Below are 19,684 nucleotides of genomic sequence, written 5' to 3' on the forward strand. Positions count from 1 at the left end.
ACATGTTTTTCTATTTCTGTGAAAAATGCCATTGGAATTTTGATAAAGATTGCATCTAATCTGTACATCGCTTTGGGTAGTATGGACATTAATATTACATTCATATTCTTCCAATTCACAAGCACAGACTATTTTTCTATTTATTTATATCTTCTTCAATTTCTTTCATCATTTTCCTGTAGTTTTCAGTGTAGAGGTCTTTTGCCTCCTTGATTAAATTTATTCCTAGTTATATTTTTTGAATGTAATTACAAATGGAATTTTCTTAATTTCTTTTCTGATTATTAGTATATAGAAACAACAGTTTTGTATATTGATTTGTATTCTGTAACTTGTCTGAATTTATTCTAATAGTTTTTCTGGTGAAGTCTTTATTTTCTATGTATAGTACCATGTCATCTGTAAATAGTGACTGTCTTACTTCTTTCATTCCAGTTTTGATGTGTTTTATTTCCTCTTCTAGCCTAATTGCTCTGGGTAGGATTTCTAATACAATATTGAATAAAAGTGGTGAGAGTGGGCATCCTTGTCTTGTTTCTGATCTTAGAGGAAAATCTTTCTGCTTTTCGCCATTAATGATGTTAGCTGTGGGCTTGTCATATATAGCCTTTTCATGTCGAGGTGCATGACCCCTATACTTTATTGACAACTTTTTTTTGTTGTTTTTTATCATAAATGGATGTTGAATTTTGTCAAATGCTTTTTCTGCATCTATTGAGATGATCATGATTCTTATCCTTCATTGTGTTACTGTGGTGTATCATGTTGATTGATTTGTGGAAGTTCAGCTATCCTTGAATTCCTGGAACTAATCCCATTTCATCATGGTGTATGAGCATTTTAATGTACCATTAAAGTCAGTTTGTGAATATTTTGTTGAGGACTTTTGCATCTGTGTTCATCAGGGATATTGGTCTGTCAATTTTCTTGTGGCTTCCTTGTCTAGTTTTGTTGTCATGGTAATACTGGCCTTGAAAAGGAGATTCCAAGAATTTGAAAAGGATTAGCATTAGTTTTTCTTTAGATTTTATTTTTATTTAAGTAAGCTTTATGTCCAGTGTGAGACTTGAACGCATGACCCTGACATCAAGAGTCACATGCTCACCAACTGAGCCAGCCGGGTGCCCCTGTTACTTTTTCTTTTCTTTCCTTTTTTGGTGGGCAGCAAAGTAAGGTTTATTGAGTGACTTACTGAGTTGTAACAAAGTAATAGTATAATGCTCCCAAGGAGGGAGGGGACCCGAAGATGTTGCCCTAATTTTTCTTTAAATATTTCATAGCATTCACCCATGAAGCCATCTGGTTCTGGACTTTTGTTTGTTAGGAGGTTTTTCGTTACTGATTCAGTTTTTCTATTTCTTCCTGATTTTGTCTTGGTCAGTTGTATGTTTGGAGGAATTCATCCATTTCTTCTAGCATGTCCAGTTTGTTGGTGTGTAGATGCTCATAGTAGTTTCTCAAGATCCTTTTATGTCTGTGTTATCAGTTGTAATTTCTCTTTCATTTCTGATTGTATTTACTTGAGTATTTTATTTCTTGGTGAGTATAGCTAAAGGTTTATCAATTTTATCTTTTCAAAGAACCAGCTCTTAATCGTATTGGTCTTTCTAGTCTCTATTTCATTTATTTCCACTATGATCTTTTGTTACTTCCTTTTACTAAGTTTGGGCTAAGTTTATTATTCCCTTCCTAGTTCTTTCAGGTATAAATTTAGATGTATATTTGAGATTTTTCTTGTTTCTTAAGGGAAATTATTGCCATGAACTTCCCTCTTGAATTGCCTTTACTGCATCTAATGAGTTTCAGTATATTATATTTCCATTTTCATTTGTCCCTAGGTACCTTTTGAATTCTCCTTTGACTTCTAATTTCAATAATTTCACTTCTAATTGTTGATGTCTATACATTTGTGACTTTTCCAGTTTCTTCTGTTAATTGGTTTTAGTTTTATACTGCTGAAATCACACTGAGCATTTTTCCAATCACAGTCTTCTTAAATTTATTAAGACTTGTTTTGTGGCATAACATGTGATCTAACCGAGGGAATATTCTGTATATATCTGTTAAGTCCATCTTAATGTGTTAAGGCTGAGCGTTCCCTGATGATAATTTGTCTGGATGATCTATCTCTGATAAGTGGGGTATGATGTCTCTACTATTATTATATTGCTGTGTATTTCTCTCCTCAGTCTGTTAATGTTTACTTTATATATTTAGGTGCTCCTGTGTTGAATGCATAAATGTGTTATATTTTCTTGTTATACTGACCCATTTCTCATTATATAATGTACTTCTTTGTCTTATTACAGTTTTTGTTTTAAGGTCTATTTTGTTTAAATTTAGCTATGCCCCCTTTCTTTTGGTTTCCATTTACATGGAATACCTTTTACCAACTTTCAGTCCTGTCTTGACATCTTAAGTGAGTCTCTTGTAGGCAGCATATAGATGGATCTTTAAGTATTTTTCCCATTTAGCCACTCTATGTTTTTTGACTGGAGAATTTAGTCCATTTATATTTATAAATTTATATTAATTTAATAATAGGTATATACTTATTGCTATTAAAAATTATTGGGTGACTGGGTGGCTCAGTGGATTAAAGCCTCTGCCTTCGGCTCAGGTCATGATCCCAGGGTCCTGGGATTAAGTCCTGCATCGGGCTCTCTGCTCAGCAGGGATCCTGCTTCTCCATCTCTTTCTGCCTGCCTCTCTGCCTACTTGTGATCTCCATCTGTCAAATAAATAAATAAAATCTTTAAAAAAAATTATTTTGCAGCTGTTTTGTAGTTTTTTGTTCCTTCTCTTGCTCTCTTCTTTTGATGATTTTCTATAGTTGTATGCTTACATTCTGTTCTCTATCTACTATAGGTTGTTGCTTTGCAGTTACCATGGATGCTTATATATAAAAACCTATTTTTATAAGTAATTTTTTAAAAGATTTTATTTGAGAGCAAGCGAGCAAGCACGAGCTGAGGGGAGGACAAAGGAAGAGAGAGGGAGAATCAGATTGCCCACTGAGCAGGGAGCACAAGGTGGGGTTCAATCCCAGAACCCTGGGATCATGACCTGAGCCAAAGGCAGATGCTTAAACAACTAAGCCACCCAGGCACCCTTATACCCCTATAATAGTCTATTTTAAGTTGGTAACAACTAAAGTTTGAATGCATTCTAAAATCCCTACAGTCTTACTACCTCCTCCACCACATTTTAAGGTTTTGATGTCACAATTTATACCTTTATATCTTGTGTATGCCTTAACAAATTATTGTATAGTATTTTTACTACTATTTAGAATTACACATTTTTTCTTTTATTAACTTTAAAATTTTAATTCCAGTATAGTTAACATACAGCATTATGTTAGTTTCAGGTATCCAATATAGTGATCCAACAATTCTATACATATTACTCAGTGCTCATGATAAGTGTATTATTTAATACCCATCATCTATTTCACCCATCCTCCCATCCACCTCCCCTCTGGTAACCATCGGTTTGTTCTCTATGTTGAGAGTCTGTTTCTTGTTTTTTTTTTTTTTGTTGTTGTTGTTGTTCATTTGTTTTGTTTCTTAATTTCCACATGAGTGAAATTTTATGGTATTTGTTTTTCTCTGATAGACTTGTTTCACCTAGCATTATACTCCCTAGCAACATCCATGTACTCGGGCATGGCAAGATTTCATTCCTTTTTATGGCTAAGTAATATTCCATTGTGTGTGTATATGTGTATGTGTATACATATCTCACATCTTCTCCATTCATTCATCTATCCATGGACACTTGGCTGCTTCTATAACTTGGCTATTGTAAATAACGCTGCAATAAATATAGGTTTGCATGTACCCCTCTGAATTACTGCTTTTGTATTCTTTAGGTAAATACCTGTAGCACAATTCCTGGATGTTAGGGTAATTCTATTTTTAACTTGTTGAGAAACCTCCATACTTTTTCCACACAGTGGCTGTACTGGTTTGCATTGCCAATAACAGTGCAGGAGGGTTCCGTTTTCTCCACATCCTTGCCAACACCCGTTGCTTCTTGTGTTGTTGATTTCAGCTGTTTTGACAGTTGTGAGGTGATATCTCTTTGTAGGTTTGATGTGCATTTACCTGATGATGAGCATCTTTTCATGTGTCTGTTGGTATCTTTATGTCTTCTTTGGAGGAATGTCTATTCATGCATGTCTTCTCATTTTTTTTTTTTAAAGATTTTATTTATTTATTTGACAGAGATCACAAGTAGGCAGAGAGGCAGGCAGAGAGAGAGAGGAGGAAGCAGGCTCCTTGCTGAGCAGAGAGCCCCATGCGGGGCTCCATCCCAGGACTCTGGGATCATGACCTGAGCTGAAGGCAGAGGTTTTAACCCAATGAGCCACCCAGGTGCCCCGTCTTCTCATAAAAAATGAGATTAATTGGATTGTTTTTTGGATGTTGAGATATAGTTCTGTATAAGTTTTGAATACTAACCCTTTAATAGAGAGGACAGTGCAAATATCTTCTCCATTGCTGCCTTTTTGCTTCCTTGCCTCAGAAGACATACCTAGAAAATAGTTGCTGTGCTCTTTTCTAGGATTTTCAGGGTTTCCTGACTTATATTTAGCTTTTTAATCCATTTCGAGTGGTCCAGTTTCATTCTTTTGCACGTTGTTGCCCAGTTTTCCCAACACCATTTGTTGAAGAGATTGTCTTTTTCCCGTCGGATATTCTTTCCTGCTTTGTTGAGATTAACTGACCATATAATTGTGGGCTTATTTCTGGGTCTTCTCTTTTGGTCCAATGATCTATATGTCTGTTTTTGTGCCAGGATCATCTTGTTTTGATTACTGCAGCTTTACAATATAATGAATTGTATATATATGTAATATAATGAATAATAATGAATATAATATAATGAATTAATATCCAGAATTGTGATGCTTCCAGCTTTGCTTTGATTTTTCAAGACTGCCTTGGCTATAAGGAGTCTTTTGTGGTTCCACACAAATTTTAGGATTATTTGTTCTAGTTCTGTAAAAAGTGCTGTTGGAATTTTGATAGAGATAGCATTAAATATGTAGAATTGCTTTGGGTTGTGTAGATATATTAACAATATTTGTTTCTCCAATACAAGCACACAAAATCTGTTCCTTTATATTGTCCTCAATTTTTTCATCAATATTTTATAGTTCTTAGAGTACAATCTTTTATCTTTTTGTTTACGTTTATTCCTAAGTATCTTATTATTTTTGGTGTAACAATAAATGGGACTGTTTCCTTAATTTCTCTATCTGCTGCTTCATTATCGGTATATAGAAATGCAACAGGGGTGCCTGGATGGCTCAGTTGGTTAAGTGTCTGTCTTTGGCTCAGGTCATGATCCCAAGGTGGTGGGACTGAGCCCTGCATCAGGCTCCCTACTCAGTGGGGAGCCTGCTTCTCCCTCTCCTGTCACTCCCCCTGCTATCAAATAAATAAAATCTTAAAAAAAAAAAAAAAAAAGGAAAGAAACGCAATGGGTATCTATAGATTGATTTTGTATCCTGCTACTTTACTGAATTTGTTTATCCATTTTAGCAGTTTTTCTATATATATAGTATGTCATCCGCAAAGAGTGAAAGTTTGTCTTCTTCCTTGCCAATTTGAATGCCTTTCATTTATGTTGTTGTTGTTGTCTGATTGCTGTGGCTAGGATTTCCAGTACTATGTTGAGTAAAAGTGCCAAGAGTGGACATCATTGTCTTATTCCTAACCTTAGGGGAAGGGCTCTCAGTTTGTCCCCACTGAGGATGATGTTAGCTGTGGGTTTTTTATAAATGGCCTATATTATGTTGTACTATGTTCCTTTATACCTACTTTATTGAGGGTTTTTGCCATGAATGGATGTTATACTTTGTCAAATGCTTTTTTCAGTGTCTATTGGAAATTATCATATGGTTCTTATCTTTGATCTTATTGATGTGATGTGTTATGTGATTGATTTACAAATATTGAATCACCCTTGCAATCCAGGAATAAATTCTTGGTCATGGTGAATGATTTTTTTAATGTATTATTGGATTCTGTTTGCTGGTATTTTGTCGAGGATATTTGCATTATGTTCATCAGAGATCTCGGCCTGTAGTTCTTGTTTTTTTGTGGCGTCTTTAATTTTGGCATCAGGCTAATACTGGTCTCATAGAATGAATTTGGAAGTTTTCCTTCCTTTCCTAGTTTTTGGAATAGTTTAAGAAGAATAGATAAAACTCTTCTTTAAATGTTTGGTATAATTTGCTTATGAAACTATCTGGTCTTGGAGTTTTGTTGGGAATTTTTAAATTATTGATTCAATTTTGTTGCTGGTAATTTCAAATTTTCTATTTCTTCCTGCTTCAATTTTGGTCGGTTATGTTTCTAGGAATTTATCCATTTCTTCTAGGTTGTTCAGTTTGTTGGCATATAGTTTTTCATAATATTCTCTTACAGTTATATTTCTGTGGTGTTTATTTCTAATCTCTCTTTTGTGATTTTATTTATTTGGGTCCTTTCTTTTTTTTCTCCATAAGTCTGGCTGGTTGACTTATCAATTTTATTGATTTTTTTTTTTTCCCCCAAAGAACCAGCTCCTTGTTTCATTGAGCTTTTCTATTTTTTCATTTCTATATCATTTATTTCTGCTCTAATCTTTATTACTTTCTTCCTTCTGCTGACTTTAGGTTTTGTTTGTTCTTTTTCTAGCTCCTTTAGGTGTAAGATTAGGTTGTTTGACATTTTTCTTCTTGAGGTAGGCCTGTTTTCCTACATACTTTCCTCTTAGGAGCACTTTTGCTGCATCAAAGTTTTTAGGGACTATTATGTTTTCAGTTTCATTTGTTTCCAACCAAGTACTTATTTCTTTTCCTGGTTGACCCATTGATGATTTAGTAGAATGTTATTTAACCTCCTTGTATTTGTGGTCTTTCCAGATGTTTTTCTTGTTGACTTCTAATTTCATAATGTTGTAGTCAGAAAAGATGCATGGTGTGAATTTGATCTTTTTAAATTTGTTTCAAAGGTTTGTTCTGTGGCCTAATACATGATCTGTTCTGGAGAATGTTCAATGTGCACTTGAAGAGAATACACTTTCTTTAGGAGGGTATATTCTGAATATATGTTAAATCCATCGGGTCCATTGTGTCTCTCAAAGCCACTGTTTTTTGTTATTGTTGTTGTTGATTTTCTGTTTGGATGATCTGTCCTTTGATGTGTGGGGATTAAAGTCCCCTACTATTATTATAGATTATTTCCCTATTTTGTTGTTACTGTTTTATGTATTTGAGTGTCCCCATGTTGACTGCATAAGTATTTCCAATTGTTATATCTTCTTGTTGTATCATTTCTTTTATTATTACATAGTGGTCTTCTGTCTATTGTTATAGCTTTTGTTTTAAAGTCTTCTGTCCAATATAAGTGTTGCAACTCCAGCTTTCTTTTGACATCCATTTGCATGATCAATGTTCCTCTATCCCCTCAGTTTCACTTGGCAGGTGTTTTTATGTCTAAAATGACTCTTCTTGTAGGCAGCATATAGATTGGTCTTGTTTTTTTTAATCTGTCATTTTATGTCTTTTGCTTGGAAAATGTAGTCCTTTTTTCATTCAAGGTATGTATTTGTCTTTTTCTAAAGACAGGTAGGGCAGAGAGGGAGAGAATCTTAAGCAGGTTCCACACCCAGCACTGAGCCTGACTTGGGCCTTGATGTCAGGACCCTGAGGTCATGACCTGAACCAAAATCAAGAACTGAATGCTTATGGAGTACCTGGGTGGCTCAGTCGTTAAGTGTCTGCCCTCAGCTCAGGTCGTGATCCCAGGGTCCTGGGATCAAGCCCCACATCGGGCTCTCTGCTCAATAGGAAGCCTGCTTCTCCCTCTCCCACTCCCCCTGCTTGTGTTCCCTCTCTCAGTGAATCTCTCTCTGTCAAATAAATAAATAAAGTCTTAAAAAAAAAAAAGCCACTTAACTGAACTACCCAGGTGCAAACCTCATTCCAAAATATTATTGATAGACATGTACTTATTGCCATATATATGTATATATGTATTTATGTATATATAAATGCATATGTAAATGTAATCATATAGGTATATATGTGTTTATGTATACGTGTGTATATATATATATTTTAACTTGCTGTGCAGTTTCTGGACATTTTTTCTGATCCTCTCATCTTTTATGATTTGCTGGTTTTCATTAGTGATATATTTGGATTTTTAAAAAATTCTTTGCATATTCATTAGTGGTTTTTGATTTGTGGCATAACATCTTCTGCATAGTCTATATTAAATTGATGGTTGTTTATGTTTGAACCCATTCTTTATTCCTCCTATCCCCGTGTTTTAGGTATATGGTGTCATATTTTACATCCTTTATTTTGTGAGTTCCTTGACTGATTTTTTTAAAGATTATATTTATTTATTCATGAGGAACAGAGAGAGGCAGAGTGAGAAGCAGACTCCCTAAGGAACAAGGAGCCCAATGTGGGATTTGATCCCAGGACCCCAGGGTCAGGACCTGAGCCAAAGGCAGGTGCTTAATTAACCATCTGAGCCATCCAGGCACTAAGCCCTGACTGATTTTTCACAAAAATACTCAATTTTAGTGCTTTTTGTGTTTTCTACCTTCATACTATAATTTTTGGTCTTTCTTTTCCACTTAGAGTTCCCTTTAATATTTCTTGCAGGCTTTAGTCGTTGTGAGCTCTTTATAGTTTTTGTTTGGGAAACTCTTATCTCCTTCTACTCTGAATATTAGCCTTGGTAGACAGAGTATTCTTGGATGCCATTTTTCCCATTCAGCACTTTGAATATATCATGGTGTACTTCTTTCTGGCTTGGAAAGTTTATGCTGAAAAATCCACTGACAGCTAATTTATGGGGTTTTCTTTGTATATGACACTCTTCCTTGTCTTACCACTTTTAATACATTTTCATTATCACTGTGTTTTTATTTTTTAATTACAATATGTCTTTGTGTAAATCTGCTTTTTTGGGGTTTCTCTGTGCCTCCTAGATATGTTAAGTTCCCTGGTTTAGGAAAGTTTCCAGCTATTTCTTCAAATAAATTCTCTGCCCCCTTGTCTCTTTCTTCGGATTCAAAAATACGAACATTATATTTCATGGAGTCACTGCGTTCCCTATGTCTGTTCTTATTTTGCAGGATTCTTTTTTCCCCCCCTATTTTGTTCAACTTGATTACTCTGTCTTCTAGGTCATTAATTCCTGTACTTCTAGCCTGCTGTTTATTCCATAAAGCACATTTCTCACTTTATTGGGCTCTTTATCTCTGCTATGTTATTCCTTCGGTGTTAATGGTCTCACTGATGTGCTTCACTCTTTTCTCAAGTCCAGTGCATATTCCTTTGATCACTGCTTTAAATTCTTTATTAGGCATGCTATTATATCTGTTTCACTTTGATCTCTGGCCATAGCCATGTCTTTTTTCATTTTGGACAGATTCTCTGTTTCTGTGTCAGTAAAGTTAGTTCTGTCTCCTATAGCTGAGGGTAATGATTTTATGAAGAAGAGGTCCTACATATAGTTGCTACAGTATTTTGTGTCCTGTTTCCCATGACCCAGCACTTCTGGGAGTGTCTCCAATGTGTCCTGGTGTCTTTATCCTTCAGACTAGTCATTTGCCTGTTGTGGGCAGGGTTTGGTCTCTGGTTTGTATGTGGCACATTTTACCTAGGTGTGCTCTTGTCTGCATATAATGAGATCTCTCACTGCTGCCATGGGAACTGAGGCCTCCAAACTTGCAGATCAGGAGATGCAGTGTTGGCAGGAGCTTGGGGCAGTCTTCTTGGGGAGGGGCCTACTCTCCTGAGACTGAGGCAAGCATGAATGGAAAGGGCAATTCTTCCAGACCACAGGGTTTGGTGTAAGTGAATTAAGACCATGTGTTTGCATTATGTCGGCTCCCACAGATGGCCAGTTTCTATACTCTTGGAGGGGGTCTCTCCATGAACCCTGTCTCTCTGATGAGCAAGCAACCTCTCCACTATGTGCTCTAGGTACTCTTCACATTCCTGTCTCCAGGCTCTATGTTCACAGGCTGTTTGCAGCTGCCCTTGGAGAGGAGACAGGCAATGTCCTCCAAGCTCTCCTAGAGCCAAGCATGGTAACCTTTAAAACTCCCGGCTTTCAGCACCACTGGTTGCAATGGAGTCACAAAATATGAGCCCTTCTGCTTTCCAAGCCAATTGTTACGGGGATTTGTTTTCCCTGTGCGTTCTCCTGTATGCTAGTATATCTTTTGCCCTTCTCTGTGACCATGGCTCCTTTCACACTGCTTTTGCCATATCCATTTCTCTCCGAAGCCACATCTCTGTTCTTTCTACCTTGATTGCTGTGGCCTCTTCTCTACCTTTATTTGTGGAGTTTTTTCTGCCAGTCTTCAGATAGATTTCTGAGGAATTTAGGATGATATGATAGTTACCTAATTATATTTGTGGAATGAGGCAAACCTTGGGTCCTCCTATTCAGCTGCGATCTTCCCCTCCTTCTACAAGTAGGCCTCTATCACAGAAAGACTAGGGGGGTAGTAGTCAGTCAAGAACTCTCTCTCCATTTGTTACAGTCCCATAGGGCCCAGGCTCTCAAGCCTGCTAGCCACCAGAGCCAAGTGATCAAGAGGTATTCACTGGCTAGCAGCCATAAAAACTAGAGCATCAGACTTGTGTAATAGCATCTCTCCAGGAGATACTGTTCCTTTGGAGTGTGGCAGAGGAAGGATGCAAATATGGTAAGCACTGGCCGCCATCCTCACAGTGTACTCCAGCAGGCTCCTTGATCTTTTGAGAGGTCTGTCCTCCAGATTGCTGCTTTAAGATAACAAATCTCTTTCTCAGAGAGTCTGGACACCTTTCAAAGGGCTGACTTTTTGCAGATAGGTTCATGGGCAAGACATTTAAGAACCATTTCTCAGCTTGTTACAGCCTTGTGGATCTCAAGAACATGAGCTCCATTGGCTTTCAAAGCTAGATATCTGGGGAGCTGGTCTCTCCAGTGGGGTTCAAACTCTTTGCTCTTCAGAGAGCTTTTTAGTTCCCTTCCTATTCTGGGTCACTGTGCCCAGGGTGGGGTTTATGGTGAGATTGTGTCTCAGCCTTTCCTACTTGCTTAGATGTCAATTTTATTTGCCAGATGTGTAGAAGGTGCTCTGGTAGTTTTGTTTTCCAAGGCAATTGTTCTGTATGTAGCTGGAATTGAATTCAGGATCTTCCAACATTTCCACTTTGAACCGGCCTCTTCATGCTTGACTTGTTTAAAGCAGTTCAACCCCAGCATCTTGCCTGTCTCTTGAACACTTTCTCAACACCACCTCAACCACTTAGTGACCTTAAGCACGAACTCCCTTGGTGTCATTTGTAAAACAGAGTCATAATATGGAAGAGTGTTGAGGTAGGAGAAAATAATTATCTGTGCCTGCAGGAAATTAATGTAGTAAAATTAGTTGGTAATCTCTATAAAGCAGATGCTGTTACTTGATCTTTGTAGATGATGATTATTACATGGAACTCAGGAGCCACCTGAAAAGTGAGGGAATGGAAGCATGAACTATGGGGGTGATGTGTGACAGTGGTTCAGCTAGGACTTCATGTCCCAGGTGACTTTGTCATTGCTCTTCCAGTGCTGTGATCCTTCCACCAGGGGACACATCCCAGCTTCATCTTCCTGACTGGGGATAAGGGCCTCCTTGATAATTTGTTGACTGTGGACCTTTTCTGTGGGCAAATGCACACACACACAATATTTAAATGAAATTTTAGGGGATTCTCAAGCAGGATCATTCCCTGGAGCTGCCCCATCCTCCTAGCAGCCTTCCTTCCTTGGGAATAGGCTATGTTGCATTGTACTCTGCTGGATCAGAACCTCAGTGGCATGCTTTTTATAAAAGACAGGTTCTTGAGTGGTTCCTGGGCCAGATGATATAGCAGGTGACACTCTCCTCTCTTTTGCTTTCTCAGTTCAAAGGTTATACCCTGAGGGATTTGGTTGTTTTGGAAACTGCATCTGTTTTATCCTGGTTGGTATTTAAAATCTATTTTGAATAACACTGACTTGGATTCCCTTTCCCTGAGACTTGGCAGGGCCCTTCTGGTGCAGCTCTCCACCAACTACTTCTGTCACTGGTGTCCCTTGTGTTGAACTAGTGGTGGGCTGGGGGGTTCTGCAGTGCTACTCCTTAGTCCACCCACATTGCATTCTTCTCCCCAAAATGACTAACGACCCAAGTGGAAACCTTTATATTTTACCCTGTTCTGACATCTGCAAAAACCAAACTATGGTTGGTCAAAGGAGGAAACATGCTCATAGAGGTATACTCAAAGTCACACCCCAAATTTGTAGCAGCAATCAAACACAGCTCTTGTCACCAAATCCTAGCTTATATATATTTTATATATATACATATTTTTTTAATTCAGCTAGATTCAGTTTAGATGATCCCAGTTTTGTTGGCAACATCCAAAGCTTCATAGTCAGGAGCCAGTTGAACATATGCCACCTTCTTTCCCTGGGGTCTGATCAGGGTTTTGCCCTTAGTCATGTCAACGTCAAAGAGCTTCACAGCCTGCTTGATTGGGTGCTTGTTGGCCTTGATATCCACAGTGAACATAAGTATGTTGTCTTCTGTTTTTTTCATGGCTGACTTGGTAATCAGGGGAACTTGATGATGGCCTAGTGGTAAAGCTCGTTTCTCCTGGGGTGCACTCTTTTGAAGATATTTGGGCTGTCAAAAAGTAGATGACATGTGGAGTTGCCTGAGTGGCTCAGTCAGGTGTCTGGGTTCAAGTCCTATGTCAGGCTTCCTGCTTAGCAGGGAGTCTGCTTCTCCCTCTCTCTCCCCCTCTCAAATGAATAAATAAAATCTTAAAAAAAAAAAAAAAGATGTATTTCAGCACTGCTTTCTTGGCCTTCAAAGCCTTTGCTTTGACTTTGGGAGGGGCAGGGGCTTCCTTCTTTCCTTTGTGAAAAGATAGGTTCTACTTTTCAATATGATTTCCTTTTTCTAGAGTCTGTACAGTTCTTCTTGATTGGCAAGCTGAAATGTCAAGGACTATCCTCTAGTGAACACAGAGCTCGTTACTTTATTCCAACATCTATTTTCTAAAAGGCCTTTGCTGCCTGTTTAGCACCATTCATTCATTATTCAGTGATTACTGAGCATGTCCTCTGCTGGGAAAGCACTAAAGTATAAATTAGATACAATTCAGGGGCTGATCTGTTCCCATGGATTTTTTGGTTTTGTTTTTTTGGACACTGACTGATTTTTGTCTCCTGCAGAAATGCCAGATAATGCAGCAGCTCTGCTGGGTGCTTGCTGTAAACTCCAGATTATTCCTTCGCTGTGTCACTTGGTAAGGAACCTTTCAGTGGGGATGGGCACTAACAACTGATAAAACACCTTTAGGATTTTTCATCTACAGTAGCCCCTCAAAATGGGTTAAACCAAGTGTTATTACTAACCTGACTTTTTTTTATACACCATCCACATCACACCAGACATCCTACCCTATAGGAAGACTGAGGCTGAGAGAAAAGCATTTGTACAAAGATCTTGCTTGCAGAGCTCTCTCATTAGATTCTAAATCTCAAGCTTTTCCCACTGTTTGGAGACCGAATTTTGGCTAAGGTTCGGTTGCAACTTTGCAGGGAAGGGGCCTGACACCCTGTTAGTTGCAATGGCAGTGCTAGGGCTAGACTGATTTGATTCAGCTCTATGTTCTAAAGAAATTTCATGGCAAGAGCAAGAGTTATGTGATGATGACCATAACCCTAGCAAGTCAAGATTAAGCTTTTCCTTTTTAAATTACAAACGGGGTCATTAATAGAAGGAGCCATGAGGCGTCCAGATGGGCAGATGTTGTTCAGCCTGGGGCAGGGTAGCTGAGCACACCTGGCTGGGTTAATTACCAATAGCCCAGACCAATTTGCTCTGTAGGCTCAAAAGAGCAAAGCTCAGAGCTCTGCTCCCAGATCTAGGAAGCAGGCATCAAGATTAAATGCCTGGCCAGGATCTTGAAATTTGTTACCCATCCACTAATACCACTAATACTAGTGCCTTAGGTATTTCTGTGTATAGCAAAGACCTCTGAATAAGGAGCAGTTTGGAACCTATTCACAAATGAAAGTTGTTTCTACCCACCAGAGGAATGCTGGGTTCTTATACTTTGACCACTAAAACTGAACTACTTGGAAACATGCCAGCATGTATGTTCTGGAGCCAGCTGTGGGTCAAGTCTGGTGGTATAGTTGGGATACAGAGACAATAAGTACCATTACCTGTGTGTGGTCATTAGGATGACAGTAGGTGAGTGCTTAGCATTTCCCAGATTACCCTGAGTAAGATTTACAAAATTACCAAAATATCGCAAGAACACATTAGCTAATTCCCTTTCCCAACAAACTCACACTTGTCATCTTCCTTGCAGTCAGCATTAGATTTGATCTTCGTGTTCCTTCCAAGTTCTTCTTTGTTGGTCCTAGAGTAGCCAGGAGGACACATTTGGAGTTCCAGGATAACTGGTATTCTACACTGACACAAAACAATCCACCCATAGAGTCGTTTGCTTTTCCAGGGCTGCTTAACATAGACAAAGAAAACATTTTCCTTTAAACAATTTCCTGGGCATCTTCACATAATCTGCCCTAGATAGGCTCCTGCCTCCTGAAGGAATTTGGGTGTCAAATGTACCTGCATCCCTATGTTCTCTTGTCTGGTGGCCAGAGTAACTTCGAGAGCCTTTCAGAAAAACTTATAGAATAGCATCAGGTAGAATCATCAGTGGAGGCTGTTAATTTTGCCCCACCACCCTTTGCGTGACTATAAGTGCCTGTGGGCACGTGGGGCTGGCAGCTGTTCAGAAAAGGAACCTGGATGCTGCCCAGACTGCAGACACACAGTCTGCTGTGGGCCGCCTGCGCTAGTGGAGCTCATTCTTTAATTACTGGGATGTGATTCTTCTACCAGATAGCAGGCCTAATCCACTTTCTAAAGCAAAACTGAGAGTTTCTGATCTTGGCCAAAGGCTGGTAGAAAGCCTGTGGTAACACTGTGTGAGTGGTAGTTGGTAAATCTACATGGTGTAGACCCATAAGGTTAAGTATTTTTATAGTCAAGTGACTGCTGCCCTTCAGGGCAAGCTTTTAGTAAGGTTAGCATTGCTTTGGACATTTTTGGAAATCTTTTGGATTCCCTTCAGATTCAGTTGAAATTCATACATACTTTATAATTACTGACAATTAAAAAAAAATAAGTAAACCTATAAAATTAGCCAATTTGATTTTTACCAGGCATTCAAAACCAGATGAGATTAATGTAGAGTACAATTGAAAAAAAAAAAAAAAAGTGTCACAAAATTTCAAATGTTCTGAAAACTTGAAATTAGTGTAGCATCTGAAGTGGCCTCTCTGAAGAGCTAACATTCATTCAACACATTGAGGGCCCTGGGCTCCTAAAAAGCTTAGGTTTTAGAAAACAGAATAAACAGTTACTGTCAAGAGGATAGTTTCAGAAATATAGTAGGGTAATAGTGGCTGGGATATGGGGGTAGAAGGGAGAGTAGGAAAGACCCTTCTGAAGAGGCATTGCAGAAGACAATGAGAGATGAGAAAAAGGGTTTACATGGAACTCTAGAGGGAGTGTCCCAGGTAGGAATAGCAAGGGCAAAGGTTCTTTAGGCAGGAAGCATTACTAAACAGTGGTACCTACCCTTTTGACATGATCAAGCAACTATTTAAGAAATAAAAAGAAAAATCAAACCATACATACTGTTTCTATGGGAAAGTTACATTCTGAAGTTTCTCATCTCCTAAAGTTAAGGGATCAAGAAGGTAAAATTCAGAACGGAGATTCAGTCAGAACTCCAGGCAAATTGGAAAAATCAGATGTAAGATCCTGGACTGGGAGAAATAGCTCTTGTTACATCTTAAGGGTTTTTCTGCACCACTTGGGGAATTTAAAGAACAATAACAATTTAATTTTTCCCCATAATCATCTAGAAGTACATTATTATTTAGCTATGTGGATTGTCTGTAACATTTTTAAGTGAATTTGCTTAAATGTGTCATTTCAGCTCCGTGCTCTCTCTGATGATGGAATATCTGATCTTGAAAACCCAGACTTGGCTCCTCTGAAGGATATGGAAAGGTTTATGATTGTGCAGCGTTTGTTTGCCTCAGCTGACATGAACCTGGAGAGACTGCAGTCATCTGTTAAAGTTGTCACCCAGAAGGACCCTAACATTTTCCCACTAATTCTTTATATAAGCCTAAATGGACTCTGTGCTTTAAGCAGAGCACATTAATAGCATCATATGTGAATTACAAATACGTGTTATCAGCCAAGGCTGGGTATTTTCCAGCATTGTTAAGATACTACTGAGTTTAGCCATTAGGTACTCTATAAACAGTTTTTCATAAAAGGCCTATGCTGGTGACCCAGTGTCTAAATTAGATTCTAGCATCTGAAGAGCTAGAGGATGGTTGAGAATTCTAAGCCAGTGTACAGATTTTTTCACAGAAAAAATGGGTCCATTTATTTCTTTCTGCTATACAAAAACAGCTGAATATGACACTTTGATCCAAAAATTAATTTTAAATCGTGAATGCTATAGGAAGACAATTAATAGAAGAGTCTGTGTTATAGATGTGTTGATTGACAAATGAACTGTAAATGCCATTATAGTACATATACTCTGCTAAACAAAATTACACTATTCTAGTAGCAGGACCCCCTTCCTTAGGGGTCTAGCTATAGACATTTTTGTATGCATTTTTTTTTGTATTGCATTTTTTTTTTTGTATGCTATGTCTAGAACAATGCTGATTTCTCATGCATTCTCGATTTTTAATTTATAAAATACTATATACTGTATCAAAGGGAACTGTGTATATTTTACATTCTGTTTGAAATTCTTCTATAAATAACTTGGAGTGTTTCTCTAGTGCCTCTGATTCCATTGCCACCAACTACTGGGGACCTGAAACCACTTTTCCTTAGCAAAAAGTAGCCAAGACTTCCTCTTAGAATTAGTCTTACCTTAGGAGCAGGGAGGATAGAAGTAGCAGTTGTTGAAAGATAAATGTGTTACTCAGCACATTTTTTTTTTAACCTCAACATCATCTATTTCTCTCTTTTCTGCTCTTCAGATTTTAATGAGCATTAACATGGAAGAAATGAAACAAAATAACCCTTTCATCACCTCAAAAATAAGACTAAATCTTATGGAAATACTTCCAATACATGAAAAAAAAGGAGAGTTGTACACTGTGTGGCAACAACAGAAAAAGCACCTTATAACAAACTGGAAAGGAATCTGCCAAAGTGAATAGTTGTGCTACAACAGTGGCACTATACATGCCTTTTTGTCTTTCTGAAATAAGTTTTATAAACAAAAAAATTGATGGCAGATTTTCTAAGAACCTACTTGTGTAAACATATAGCTACACATGTATCACAAGGCAGTGGGAAGCTCCTTTAAGAGTCTAAAAGAAACTGGACTGTGATTCCTTTGAGCAGAGGATTTAGAAGTTGGGACAAGAGGCTGGGGTGTTACCCTTCTATTCCTGATATAATTTTGTATATATTAACCTCTTAAAGCAACCAACCAAAGCCAAGCCAAACCAAAAAAATCCAAAAGCAACAGAAACTAAAAGATCAGCTTCAGGCAGAAAGAAAAAAGGCCAGCACATGCCAAAAAGTTTGGGTTACATCAAATAAACAACTAAGGCATTTGGCCATTTCTACAACTCTCAGCTAGTTACCCTGTTGGACTGTGTCTTAAAAATTTGGAATTAAGGGTGCCCTCTGCTCAGGTCATGATCCCAGGGTCTTGGGATCCAGCCCCTCATCAGGCTCCCTACTCAGCAGGAAGCCTGCTTCTCCCTCTGCCACTCCCCCTGCTTGTGTTCCCTCTCTCACTGTGTCTTTCTCTAACAAATAAAATCTTTTTTAAAAATTTGCAATTAAAAAGGATGTAGCCATATGCTGCTACAGGTCTCCCCAGCCTCCCAGTTACTGCCACGCCTTAGCAGACCGCACTGTGACATAGTGGGCAAAGTAGTGCTGGGCATGCTCGAGTGGGCTTCCAAAAGGCTCTTCTAAGTAACTAGTATCTTCATCACTACATACAATGAACTAGTATCCTTATCACCACATACAATTAATTGTAAATGTACATTTACATTTGTAAGCAAATTCTGGTAGACCAGATACCTAGAAAACAGAGTATTTTCCAGAACAACAGAAGTGGAAAGCCACCTTCACTCAAAATGTTTCCATGACCACTCGTCTTTTGCCAAGTGGATGCAGGAAGAGGCAAGAAGCACTTCTGTTAGGGTCCCTCAGGTGTCCATGATCTAATAATCCCTAGAACCTGGAATTGTGAACATGTGAACATGTTACCTTATGTACCAAGAAGGGACTTTACAGATGTTCTACAGGTGACAGATCCTGAGACAGAGATTATCCTGGATTATCTGGGTGGGTCCTTAGAGGGCAGAAGAGTCAGAGACCTGGCCAAAGAAAATGTAGGAAAGATGAGGCACAGGAAAGATTTAGTGCTGTTGCTGACTCAGAGAGAGGTCATTTCAAGAACAAGAGACATGTGACAGTCAGTAAGAAAGGGGGGACCTCAGTTCTACAGTAGCATGGAACTGCAATCTGCCGCCAACCTGCAAGAGCCTGAAAGAAGGTTCTCTCTCCAGCATTAAGAGCCAGAGCAGGCCCTGGGAAAGGTCTCAATTTCAGTTAGGTGGCACCTGCGTTGCATTTTCAACCTGCAGATCTGAGTTTGTATTTAAAGCTGTGAAGTTGGGACACCTGGGTGGCTCAGTTGGTTAAGCATCTGCCTTTGCCTCAGGTCATGATCCCAGGGTCCTGGGATTGAATGTCTGTATTCAGCTCCCTGCTCAGTGGGGAGCCTGCTTCTCTCTCTGCCTGCTGCCTCCCCTGCTTGTGCTTTTTTCTCTCTCTCTCTCTCTCACAAATAAATAAAATCCTTAAATTAAAAAAAAGCTACAAAGTTTGTGGCAGTTTTTTACTGTAGTGAGAGAAAACGGACAGTACAAGATGAAAGCGAATAATCTAAAACTGATTCTTTGGGAGACATGAGAAGTACACTAGACTAGCAATTTCTGAAGTACTGGGCATGGAATCCCAGAAACTTAGCTTGAGAAAGAGTTGCAAGAATACCTTTTCTGGACATCGGCTTCCCGCACTCACCCACAGTCATGCCTCCATCTCTTGGCCAGCCTGGTGGGTCGGCCTCCCTTTTCTGCTGCAGGCCTCAGGACTGAGCTGTGCCACAGCGGGTGCTGTATCTCCCACCAGGGCTTTTCCTGCTTGGCTAACTTGTCCTAGCATCTCATGTCATCTAAGCATAGACGCCTTTTCTTGATCCTGTATTTTAATCTTCCCTGTCTCTGCCATTTTTTCCTTGAGCACGTCACCTTTGAAAGCCACCAAATGGCTTGGGCTGGGATAGAGGAAACAACAGTTAGGGCTTCCTTGTTAAAGAAGAGAAGCAGGTGAAAAATTTATATATTTATTTTGGTGGGAAAAACTACATGTTATTACACGCTTTTTGCAAAGATTACTAGCATTTAAAAAGAAATTACAAAAGCTAATCTGATATCCTCTGTATTTATCATCTCTAAACCTCAGTTCTACCTATAAATGAAACACTATA

At 38.6% G+C, this 19,684-nt stretch overlaps 1 protein-coding gene across 2 annotated transcripts in view; it reads left to right on the forward strand.

The window, feature by feature from the left end:
* The window catches only part of GSDME (gasdermin E), a 73,506-nt gene extending 56,573 nt beyond the window's left edge, over nt 1–16,933 (forward strand). For both annotated transcript variants that reach the window (XM_082693732.1, XM_082693731.1), the window contains 2 exons: nt 13,278–13,351; nt 16,070–16,933. In XM_082693732.1, coding sequence (XP_082549858.1) covers nt 13,278–13,351; nt 16,070–16,300 — 305 coding nt within the window. In that variant the 3' untranslated portion in view covers nt 16,301–16,933. The remainder of the gene's footprint in view (nt 1–13,277; nt 13,352–16,069) is intronic.
* The last annotated feature ends 2,751 nt before the right edge of the window (nt 16,934–19,684 follow it).

The sequence above is a fragment of the Mustela nivalis genome (assembly GCF_964662115.1).
Source record: "Mustela nivalis genome assembly, chromosome: 12".
Lineage (NCBI taxonomy): Eukaryota > Metazoa > Chordata > Mammalia > Carnivora > Mustelidae > Mustela > Mustela nivalis.